This window comes from Pinus tabuliformis, chromosome 9 (assembly GCF_031772625.1).
Source record: "Pinus tabuliformis cultivar Carrire ecotype Pingquan chromosome 9, CPIR1, whole genome shotgun sequence".
Taxonomy (NCBI): domain Eukaryota; kingdom Viridiplantae; phylum Streptophyta; class Pinopsida; order Pinales; family Pinaceae; genus Pinus; species Pinus tabuliformis.
Window position 1 is genome coordinate 132,703,945 of NC_142307.1, and position 13,134 is coordinate 132,717,078.

At 36.5% G+C, this 13,134-nt stretch overlaps 1 protein-coding gene across 3 annotated transcripts in view; it reads left to right on the top strand.

The window, feature by feature from the left end:
• LOC149147451 (Regulator of chromosome condensation (RCC1) family protein) overlaps window positions 1-13,134 on the top strand; it is a 92,270-nt gene that overhangs the window by 56,775 nt on the left and 22,361 nt on the right. For all 3 annotated transcript variants that reach the window (XM_089445484.1, XM_089445485.1, XM_089445486.1), the window contains exon 7: window positions 515-558. In XM_089445484.1, the coding sequence (XP_089301610.1) occupies window positions 515-558 (44 nt within the window). The remainder of the gene's footprint in view (window positions 1-514; window positions 559-13,134) is intronic.

Sequence of the window (13,134 nt, forward strand, 5' to 3'; positions counted from 1 at the left end):
TTTCATATTTTTAAAATGCCATATCAGCCATTTTAGTCAGTGTTTTGATCATTTCAGCTGGCATTTTGGTCACTAAAATGAAAAAGAAAGAAAAACATAAAAAATATTAAAAAATGAAAAGAAAGAAAAGCAAAAAATATATAAAATTAATGTAAATCCTTATTTCTTACAATTTATTTTGTCTTATGGTATTTTTGCATGTATATATATGTGTGTGCGCATGTATTTGTATGTATGTATGAATTTGTATATCTTAATTTTTAAAATTATGTCGTATATGTTTAGATACCATATCTGTATCTGTTCCTGTATCCATATCCATGCAGCTTAGGGATAATGTTTCAAGTACTATTTTAAATTTATCCTTGTGATAAGACCTTTATCTCTTAGCTGAAAAGATATCTTGTCAAATGAAAATGCTATGATTTATTCTGTAGTTTGTTTTATCTCTTCTAGCATTTATTACTGCTAGATAGTCTATCATTTCAAAATTGTGACACTCTCATCTGTACAGATGCAGGGGCCTTATTAACATTTGGATGGGGTCTATATGGGCAGGTGAGCTCTCTACAGAAGAGTGAAAGAAGATGAATATTATATCTTTTAATATGTGTGTGTGTGTGTGAGAGAGAGAGAGAGAGAGAGAGAGTAGAATATAATAGAATAGGATAGAGTTTTATTAAAATGTCCATGAAGCCAACTGACCTATGTGATGAAAAGGCTTATATCCAATGCAACATCTCATTATACAAATGAAAGAAAAAGAATTGCAAGGGGAAAAGATACAATGTTTGGTATAAAGAATATTTGAATTAATCATCTTGATTTGAACCCAAGGGTGCCTCCTATCCCGGTTAGGCTGTTTCTTAGCAACCTATCTGTGATGTGCATCATCCTTGAAACTCTTTTTACTGTCCCTAAGTCACATGACATAGAGGACACATGGATACAAGTATCTAACATGGGACCTGTAAACCCCAAAAAAAGGACACGGGGGAGACATTATGTGTGTGTGTGTGTGTTACAAGTACAAAAATGAAATATAGACATAAAAATCCAAATATTTTAGAAAAAATAATGGTTAGATAATATATATACAACTAGTTACTACATCAATGAAGATATGTTTGTTAATTTTATTTGAACCTAGCACTCGACACTTAATCTAGCATATTACAAATCTACTGAATAAAGACACGACTAAGTTCTTAACACAATTAGTGGAAGCAAAAATTACAGCAATCTCAATCACAAGAGAGAAAAACAAATTTTGCTCAATCAACAATTCTTCATTATTTACTCAAACATACTTGGGCTTTCATCTTGGGATAATGGCCCAACTGAAGAAAATACACTTACAACATACCTTGGATATGATCTAGTAGATTAGGTCCTAAATCTGTCCTTGATATCCTTTGACCCCACACATTTGAGTATCACATTCCTCACTTGAGAAATCCCTCTCTCAATGGCTAGTGCTGTTGTATGGTGTGTCTTTCTTCTCTCCTTAGCCTTGCTTTTATAACTTTAGCTAAATCCCTAACCTTAATCTCCAAAGCGATTGATGTTGGAGATTAGATCTTGCCTCGCTTGAGATCAAGGGTTGAGATTAAAACATAGTCACTAGAGTAGATACTCTACTTTTCCTAAGTTTCTTTAGCTCAATTAGCCAACATAATAATTATGTGTTTTCCCTAAGTTAGACTTGGGCCAAATTTGTGAGCAAGTGTCCTTAGGGGATTGTGGGCAACTTTTGCATGCCTAGACACCGAGGCCTATGCAAAAGTACTTTCCTGATCTGCAACCATCAACACTGCCTCTTAACAAGGGAGGTACTTCTACCCCTTGGAACTAGCTCCGATCCTAGAACTAGATTTGTTGCCATGGCTACTCCGTTTGAGCTGGAAGCCTTCCCTATCACCTTGTTCGGAAACATCCTCAAAGACCTGCTTCCTTTGGCCTTGTTCCTAGAAGCATCCTACTTCTGAACATCTTGTAAGGTCTTCTCATACCAAGATACTTTCTTGAGAGACTTGGAGGGATCTGCTAAGTACTCCTCCCCACGTCAACTTAAAGGCTGACTCCCTCTAAATTGCTATCCTTCTCGGAGCTACATATTCTGTGTTCTCTGTCATCGCTTTGCTTCTTGCCATTGCTTGAATAAACTAGCCCTTTAGCCTATATAGGTTGCTCTCTCTAACTCCAATGATGTGGACCTTGTTAGAGTTAGATCCCATGGGTCTGATCAGTTATTTTCTGTCCCAGAACATTACACAAAACCTCTTCTTCTTTGTCAGAGATTGAGAGTAAACTCCACCCGAGTTCTGGCACCCATAGCACGTCCTTTACTTCCAACCTGCCTCTTGAATTGAGCTAGAATATGAATGTTCCAACCCCCTTTACTGCATGTTTGGTATCAACACCAAATTCCACATGTAATTTTGAGTCGCATTCAGTCATGTTGTCAAATAGTGCTCGTGCCCTTGTCATATGTCATGTGGCTCCATTTTCTAGTAGCCACGCACCAACTGGTAAGGTGCCTGAAGAAAGGTAGGAAACAAGTGTGAACTCAATTTCAAACTTCTTGGCAAACTCTTTCTGAGTTTTCGTTGACACAATTACAATTGATTGTGTACCATTTTCACCCTTTTTACTCTTTGGACACTGTGAAGCATGTCTCGTGTTATGACAGGAAAAACACTTGACCTTAGTCAAGTCCTCCTTCAATTGTGAGTTGACTCACTTTTGTTGTTCAAACCTTTTCCTTTGTTCCTTGTTTCCTGACTAGCAAGAGAAACATTCTCATTATCACTCTTGTGCTGGCCTTCTAATAATGATTCCTTCTGAATGAAATCATCCCATTGTCTATCCCAATCAGGAAGTTTCTCTTGTGCCATGATGCCCTTGATAAAAGGATCCCATGCCTTGGTGAAGCCATTCAAGCTCATCCTTGCCATCTCTCCATCTGTCACTTTCTCCCAAACTATGGCCAACTCATCATGAACTTGTGTGACCTTGGTGAGATAAGTAGTCATTGTATGTGATTTGGTCATCTTGGTGTTCTTGAAATTTTCTCTCAAAACCATCTTCCTATCATCATTATCGCTCTGGTATAACTTCGTCAGAGCCTCCCACATCTCCCTTGTTGTATGCTTCTCGATCAGGTGAGGAATCACACGATCCTTACCACATCCAAGATAATTGTGCTGGCTTTCACATCCTTTTGATTGTGGATGGCCAAATTTGCAGCATCTATAGGTGGGGTGAGTTTGGTATTAACAAACTCCTATATGCCATTCTCCATGAGAATTAGTGAAACCCTTGCCTTCGAGGGAATGAATTTATAGGCACCCTCCAAGTTGTCCTCAAACCTCAAACTAGTTGCTGCCATCTCTAAATTAGAAACATGATTGAGAGATTTTTCCTGGTCCTTTAGGCACCCCAAAATTTAATATGCTTACACCCTTGATTGGTACGGTCTCCCTCTGAGGGCTAACCTCATACACTCTACACGACTTCTGCTTGCTACAATTTGAACTAATGTTTCGTACAAGCCTTGTATAGTTTGGTTATAACACCCTCACAACCCTCGTACCCTATGTGCTACTAAGTTTTCCTGTGTTGGTTGGAAGCCCTGACTACACAACTTCCTATGTTAACTATTGGCTCGATCTAGCCTGTGTGTCCAGTGCACTGCAACTTCTCTACATGCTTGCGACCACTCTCAACTTGTCTTCATAAGCTCACAGGTGCTCCCCTCGACACACATGCACCCACACAGCTTGGATCTCTTTCATTTGTTGCTAGTAGCTATTAGGGCATGTTGGTTGGAATATTTATGATGACTGGTCTATTTGCCGAGCTCTGCTCCTCCTGCACTGGTGGCCTTGGTGGCTTCCTGCATGACTATATTTTGCCCCAATGCCTTAAGCTCATGTCGATTGCCTCCTTTGTTGCTGGTTGGTGAAAACCCTTGCTCTTGCACTACCTCACAACATCAATCGACCCTACTATGTCCCATACCGATAGGTCGGCCCTTGTTGTTGTTGCAGACTTTTCACTTTCCATCTACCAGTCACCTCTTGTCCCATGCTATGTTGACGACTACAACTTCATAAAAATTCTTTGACCATGCCAACTGTTGTTGCCTCAACATGTCCATGGGCTTTCAACCACTCTAAACCTTGTTGCATAGGTCATCAACCACCTTTTGGACGTCAATGCTCCTTTTTTATTTTCTTTATCACTTTACTTAGCTGCAACTCAACTTAGATCGATTTTTTTTGTCTTTTTTTTTGTTCGTTTTTTATTTATTTATTTTTAATTCTTAAACTTTCACTTCAAGCAACTATGCCACATATCATATGGATTTCTTGGCCTATAAATAAAAAAAATCCACGCCTCATACGATCACGACCGAACCTGGCTCTAGTGATCCCTATATGAACTCAGCTTCCTACGCAATTCAAAGATCGGTTTTGAAAGTTTCAAGCTCTTATACCATGATAATTTTATGTGAACCTAACACCTGACACTTTATTAAACACACATATTACTAATCTATTGAATAAAGACACGACTAAGTTCTTAACACAAATAGCGGAAGAAAAAATTACACCAATCTCAATCACAAGAGAGGCAAATAGATTCTTCCCAATCAACAACTCTTCATTAATAACTCATAACTTACTTGGGCTCCTGTTCTGGGATAATGGCCCAAATGAAGAAAATACACTTACAAGATAGCCTGGATCTAATCCAACAAATTAGGCCCTAGAACCGCCCTTAATCTCCTTGGCTGATCTAGATCTCCTATGCTACAACTCTGCACTTCCTTGAACCCAACACCACTTGCGTCCTCACTTGAGAAAATCCTTCTCCCAATGGCTAGTGCCATTGTATGATGTGTTTTTCTCCTCTCCTTAGCCTTTCTTGTATAACTTATTGAGCTAAACCCCTAACCCTAATTTCCAAAGTGATTGATGGTCGAGATTAGATCTCACCTCTCTTGAGATCAAAATTTGAGATTAAAACATGGTCGCTAAAGTTACTTTACTTTTCCTAAGTTTCCTTAGCTCAATTAATCAACATAATAATTATGTGCTTTTCCTAAGTTAGACTTAGGCTAAATTACAATAACAACTTGCGTACACTTGAGTGTGAAAATTTCAATTTTGAAATCCTATTGCAGCAACTGGTATTATTTCCTCTATCTGTTAATTAATTTAGTAGTTTATTACTACAACAACAACGAAATAAACACACTGCAATCTTCACAAAAAATACAGTGGAAAATAATAGCATTGGAAACTGAGAAATATTCTAGCACACATAAAACTTAACACATTTATTTTTGGACAAAAGTCCCTAGAAAAACCCAACTTGGGGAAATTGGTGCAACAGCTGAGCGTTTTTATTATTATGTAGCAGTGAAATAATCGGAGTATAATATGGATGCCGAAAACTGGAAATCCTGCAAAGAAAATACTGGGAAAAATTATCTGAGGGAAATTGCCCTCTCTCCGAGCAATCCCAACACTGTCTGACCTCTGAAAAGCTACTTGTCCAACTTGTCTTGTGCAAGCTCTGCATCACTTTGGAGCTGCCTGCCACACGTGTTGCCTGAATCAACTGCCAATCTAACCGTCCTACTTGCTGTTGACTGGGAAAATGCTTCTCCGGTCCTCTGGAAGTTCTTCCTGGCCTTCCCCTCCAACAAAATCGAACTGCTCACTTGAGGGTCTACGCTGCCTTTGCGCAACCTCCTGGAGAAAATCTTAGCCTCTCTACAAAGTACTCACCGGATCTAGAAAATCTTCCTTTGACCTCACTGTCCTTGCCCCTCTCTATATCTGCTTCTGTTTTGAAGCTCGAACTTTTCTGGCAACAACTGTTGCTTTTTGGAAAATCGGACCGCTAAGGAAATTGATCTCAAGTGTATGTTCTCCATCTATCCATCGACCTCCTCTTACAATCTCTAGTTAGGACTTCAACGACCAATATTAAAACATAATCGATGGCTAAGATCATTTCTGGATCGATTCATCTGAGTTTCTAGATGATTAACACCTTTCTCAATTAATATTGATTAATTACCATTTTTTCTAAGTTTAGACTTATGAAATATTTAAAAATAGGTTAATAATCTAATTGAGACACTTCTAGGCGGAATTTCCAGAAACAATTTCTGGGTTATGGAGAACTCCTGTGTTTTAGCCTCTCCTCAAAGTTTCGAGACTAGAACACCTCCAATGCTACAAAAACTAACATTGAGCAAGTGTCCTAAGGAGATTGTGGATGACTTATGTTGATAAATCAATAGGGCAACAAATTAGTGTAGATTTCTCTTTCATGATAATTACTTGTGAGTGTTTGTTGGATTTTTATTATTATGTTATGTTCTTCATCAAGTAATTACCAAAATGTACATGAAGGTCACAAAGAAACAAAAGAACACAAGAAATTAGGCTCTCCAAGCCAGGGCCAAAACCCCACAAGGGGGAAAACCCAGAAAATTTCCTCATCTTATAGAATTAGATCAAAGTGAGATATTCAATACCTAAGACCAAAACCTCCACAAATGCCCCAAGTCAGCCCTCTTTCAATCTAATTGCTCGTCAAAGTCAACAAAATCAATGTAGGTCAAGCATCTGAATTCTGGTCAATCCTTGAAATTTCGACCTCCCGGAAATCTCAGCCCTGTAACAGTTGTAGAGAAACTCGCACATGTGAACAAAGTAGGGCAGAAAATAAGATCCTCTCTCCCTTGACTTTGCTCTCTCCCTCTCCCCCCTTTGATTTTTCGCTAAATTCATCTTCTTTTTGCATAGAAATCTAAGTGGTAATGGATGCCAGATGAGGTCAAACTTCTCTTGTATTTATAAACTTCTTAGGAGGTCGAATAGGTGACTCTTCTAGGTCGACTTGTCCAGGAGAACCGACTTGGTCTTCTGGAGGAAAAATTTGACTTTTTGACTTGTTAGAAAATTTTCTTTCTTTTCTTTCAAGAAGTCCAAATGGGACTTGACTCAAATAATTTTCTTTTGACCCAATAAACCCTAACAAGCATGAAGAACATGCTTTGACTAGAAAAATAATATTTTTTTTTCTTCTTTTTCTTTTTGCTTTTACATGAAATACATATTGATATAAGTACAATGATAATTATGAAGACTGAACCTACTTACATTTCCAACAACTTATGTGTACTTAGACACTCATTAGAGGAAATTTCTGCCTAAAAGTGCCTATGAAATTTTCATGAAATTTCCATGTCATAATATGTAAAGTTGTAAACCAATGAAAATCCTTTAAATTTGAAAAGAGGTAGATGTAAATATTTTGGAGCAAAAAGAAGAAAAACTACTTTTTTTAATTGTATCTTTGGCTTATCTCCTAATAGGTTTACTCAAATTTCAAGTGTAGACGCTCGTTGGATGCAAAATTAAATTCCACATCCAACGAGTATCCATTATGCATACTTTTGAGAAGACCCACATTGATAAAATTTCAATATACATTAAAAAACATGTTCAACAAGTTTTTTTAATGTATCTTCAATTTTTAACAATGTGGGTCTTCTCAAAAGTATGCATAATGGGTATTCGTTGAATATGGAATTTAATTCCGCATTCAACGAGTGTCTACACTTGAAATTTGAGTAAACCTACAAGGAGATAAGCCAAAAATACAAATTAAAAAATTAGTCTTCTTCTTTTCCCTCCAAAATTCATAACTCTTATTTTATTATTTTTCCTTAGGAGGCTGCTTTTAGGCTAAAATTTCCTCTAATGTGGGCTTCTGTAGAAGTACTTGTTCGAGCTACAAACATCAACTCTAACACACAAGAAATTAAAATATTCAATACACATATGTCATAAAATAGAAGCTTAGAAGTTAGAACCATAAATTGTAGTTTCCTCATTATGTCAGTTGATGTCTTCAAATTTAAAATGTACTACATAGATACTAGTCAATGATACTATAGGTGGAAATGCTAATGGAAAATACAAAATAGGTTAGAATCTAGATACTAGAACCATAGATTTTAGAATCTCATAGATCATGATTGTCATAAACTGTAGTTTCCTTCATTATGTCAGTTGATGTCATCAAATTCAAAATGTACTACATAGGTACTAGTCATTGATACTATAGGTGGAAACGCTAATGGAAAATACAAACTAGGTTAGATACGAGAATTGTAGATTTTAGAATCTCATAGATCATCACTGTCAGTAGTCGTCCATGTTAGAATCATTAAAATCACCACCACTACCATTGCTCTCTCTTCGTTCCTCCTCCTAGTCTATATCTAATCCAAAATCTGCGTCTAATGGTGTGGATGATGATCCCTTAAGAGGAATACCATCATCCAAAGTGTCTAGTTCTAGCACCAATTCATTATGATTCAAATTGGATAATGCTATCTCAACACTATTGTCCAAATCTATATTAGTAGAAAATATATCTTTTTCATGCATTGGTGTCCAACACATTAAGACATGTGTTTGACATGCGTTTGGCACATTGCCTATTTTAGGGCATGTGTCAAACACATGTTGGACATGTGTCCTAATGTGTGATGTGTTCGACATGTAGGATATAAAAACAGGCCCCTGAGGGACATGTCTCATTACTTAGCTGTCTCCTTTACATGGCTTTCTTGAATATACAACTTTCCAATAGACCTTTAGTTTTGTTCCCTTCCTCATGTAGATGTATGCTTCATAATGCAGTAAGAAATGTTGCTTAGCCTTCTCCTCTCCCTTTTGCATACCCATCAATGTCAGTTTTGGTACTCGTCCTTGCGTTCTTTTCTTCTTCTTGTGTCAAATCTTAAAATATGTGAACTAGTTCTTATTTGGACCAAAAGTTGTTTTTATCTAAATAAGTTGTTAAGTTTCTGTATTGAAATTTTATTTCCCCCTTTCAAGTGTAATAACCTGGTTTTAGTCACTAGAATATAATACATAAAATCACGTGCTATTCAAATGCTGAAGTGACATGATGGGAGTCAAACCATGTGGGTTGAGTTAAATGATGCCATGTGTAAATAATGTAAATGCATTGTAAATATTCCAAGTGCAAAGCTCAAGTCAAAGACCTGAATAATGAATGCACATGAGTCTTACTAACAAGCTAAGATTATGGTGTGGTTTTGTTTTCCATGATGTGCTTAAATATATAAAAACATGAATAATAGGAAATAAATAATAATGCAATATTGACCAAAAATATTTGTTGGAGTACATGCACATTTTTTTCCATTTAGGAGGAATGCTATTTACATCATTTTTTTATATTTAGTATGTCTATTTTTAACATCTGTCATGTAGGATGACATGTGGCAATGACTAGGAAGTGCCATTGCTATGAATATAATTTAAATACAATAAAAGTAAATACAAATAAGTGTCAATAATAAATAATCAAAATAATGATTATTTTAATAGTCATTAGTTAAATGAAAAGGCACGTGTAAAAGACATGGCCAGTGATGAAGGGACACCTGCCTAGGTATATAAACAAGCCCTCATTGTAACATTCAATCAACCTTGCACATTTTATTTTATTGATAAAATATTACTTACAATACATTGTGTATTTTTACATTTAAAGCACAAACAACTTTGAGTTTTGTTGCTTTAGTGGTATCAGAGCCATTCGACCCCTTGGATGTTATTCGTTGCACTTTTTTTTTATTAAAGCTTAGGCCCTGTAATCATGGAATTAAGTGAATATCATAAATCTAAATTATTAAATGATATTGGAGAAGCATTACAACAAATAAAAAAATCATTTGCAGAATCCTTAAAGGCTTTCAAAAAACCAAATTCAACACCTACAAGGAAGTTTACATTGACATGAAGGAAACTAATAACATTAAAGAATGTTCTAACCAAGAAAATTATGTTGAACATGTTGAGTTCGAATCTCCTCAAGGTGACATGAACAACAATCTAAGTGGGTATATGAAAACTGAGGATGTAAACACTAAGTTCTTGCACTCAAACGCAGCGACCCACAAATGGGCATTCAGAGCGATAGTAGAGCTGATTGACAACGCAATAGATGAGATTCCAAACGGTGCCATGCACATGGTCATGGAAAAAATAATGAACCAAGACACCCCTGCGTTGCTCATCCAAGACAACGGGGGCGGAATGGACCCCGACAGTGTGCACCGTTGTGTTGGCCTCAGTTTCTCCTCCAAAGATGAAGCCAAATCGGTGGGGTGCTACGACAATGGTTTCAAAACATTGAAAATACGATTGGCCACGGACACCATTGTTTTCACTCGCACTCTCCCACCCTACAGTTCACTCCCCATGCTCAGCGTAACGTTGCTCTCATAGAACTTCTTGATCCAAAACCAAAGAACCAACATCGTGGCCCTAGTCCTCGACTCTCTGTCATTGTTCCATCGTGCTGGATCAACTTCCATTTCCGTCGTTTTGCTCTGTCCTCCGCATGGTGTTTTTTTGTTTCGCTGTCGCTCCCTTCTAGAACTCAAAGACCCTGTCTCCTGTTCCATTGTTCGACGACCAACTGCCAAACTTTTCTTCCCATTGAAACGGTGTCCTACCATGGTCAACTATCAGATTTTTTTTAGTGCCTCTCCACTAATTCACAAATTACACATATTACAGAACTTATAACTTATATAATTAAGTTAGATATATTAATTGTTAATTAAATTATAAAATCAATTAAATTATATGATTGAATTAAATAATTAATTAAATAATTAATTGATAGTTATATAATTTAATTATAGTTTGATTAATAAATATAATTTAATTATATAACCATATATTTAGTAAAAAAATATTATTTAATTCAAAAAAATTATTATTTAAGTAAATAAAAATATTATTTAATAAGAAAAAGACGTTCAGCCAAGAAGAAAAACAAATTAAGAAAAAGAGAAGAAATAAAAAAGAAAAAAAGAAAAGAAAAAGAAAAGTAGAATGGATAAACTCGTGCCAGGATTGACGAATTACATATATACCAAAATGACATATGCAACCTAGGAAATTGTCAAGCAAGAAGCTTTGAGGACAAAGCTTTTTGAAGAGAGGCAATGTTATGAATATAATTTAAATACAATAAACATAAATACAAATAAATGTAAATAATAAATAATCAAAAATAATGATTATTTTAATAGTCATTAGTTAAATGAAAAGGCATCTCTAAAAGACATGCCTAGTAATGAAGTGACACTTGCCTAGATATATAAGTAGGCCCTCATTGTAACATTCAATCAACCTTGTACATTTCATTTTGTTAATAAAATATTACTTACAATACATTGTGTATTTTTACATTTGAATGACAAACAACTTTAAGTTTTGATTGTGACTTGGCACCCAAAGCACACTTATCCTCCTACAAAAGTGCACAGTTCCTTTCCTATTTCAGGACATAACCTTATCCATCTACCTTATCCCATGAGTTTTAGTCCTATGTTTTGGGTTTATCTATACTTTTGGGGTTAGGAGTTGCTCTTATACTATTTGTGCATGCACAAAGAACCCCTAACTAGTGTGCATCGTTCCTCTCTCAATAGAGTGTTAGTTATTTGTTCTCAAGTTGAGCAATGTTACACAAGTGAATTGAAATTGGTCTTTTAGTCTCCTAGTTTGAAGAGTGATCTTTCATTCTCTCATTCGTCGTCTATTTGTCTTGCATTTGCTAGTGCAGTTTTAACTTTTGTGTCAATTAAATTCTTGTGCTTGTGCTTAAAATCCTACAAGATTGTTTGAGAAGCAACAAAGGGAAGCAACAAAGGGACCATGATACCACAAGAGGGGAGCAAGAAAGGTGTGGTGCATCGATAATATGACTTGACACTTGTCTTTTGAAGTATAGACTTCCTTGCAAACATTTCTCATCAATCTTTGACTTGGTTCGTCCTTTGGATGTTTCCCTATGTGTCTTGGGAAGGATGCACTTAACTCTTGGGGAAAACCATTTTTCACCATTATCCATGGATCGTTCTTTACACTTCCTCATTAGAAATGGGAGCATTCTTTATTCCCCCATTTTAATGTTATTCCTCTCCTTGCTCATGCAAGAACTTGTGTGAAACCATGGCTATTATATATTGAAATGAGAAGAAACCCCATGGAGTAATCATTGGAAAGATATGGGGAGTTGGGGACTTGTTGTTGAAAAAGAAAGGAAATGGGTTGGTTTTGAGGGAAAAATCATGGTTGGAATATCGACAATTGTTGATGCAAACATCATTAAAACTAGCAACCTTGTTAGTACTACTCATGGATAGTTTAAGCCAAGTGTTATCCTCCAAGTCATTTGAAGCTAGAAACCAATAGCCTTGGACTCTTTCTCCTGACATTGGAATGGAAATATCCTTGATGGATTTTGGAATAGAGAAAGGGATAATATTTCTTGTGTTGTGACGAACATAGTACCATGGTGGTTGATGGTTGGATGAGGGCTTAGAGTTCTCTCTATGACATGAGAGTAATTGGTTGTGTTGTGTGAGATTAGAGCACTATAGGAGCTTTTTTCACCCTGGTGGTATCATGGTCTAGATTAGTGGCAGAATCCATAGTTGATTCTCACAATTGGGTAGTTAATCGCTCCATAGCAACCAATTTGGTGTACTTGCCTTCATTTATAGATAAGTGTTCATGCTTTTCTATCTGTGGGATGCTTTGTATTTGCAATATGTTAACAAAGCGATTTGAAATATGCACGGTTATTTCCATTGATGTTTTAAAATCATAGTATTCAAAATCGACCGGTTCAAATTGGAAACCAGTCAAATCGGCTGATTCATTAACTAGCAGGGATGAGCTGGTTGAAAACGCCAGTTAGAGATCTTGGCGGGTTGGGGTTTTCCATAAACTGGCCATAAACCGACCGATTCATTGCCAAGATAGCCGTGGACCCCACAAGATATAGTTTTGGGCATACTTGAGTGGTTTTGAGGGAAATTAGGGGCTGTTTCCCTCCAAAATAGCCCCTCCAAGCCTTGCATGTCTCCCCTCTCATTTGCCTCACACATCTCATTTGGAGTTTTTGTGAGCTTCATTGTGAGATTGGAGAGTGCTAATGTTTTGATGTAGTGTAACAACATAGAGTTTGGGCTCAGTGATAGCC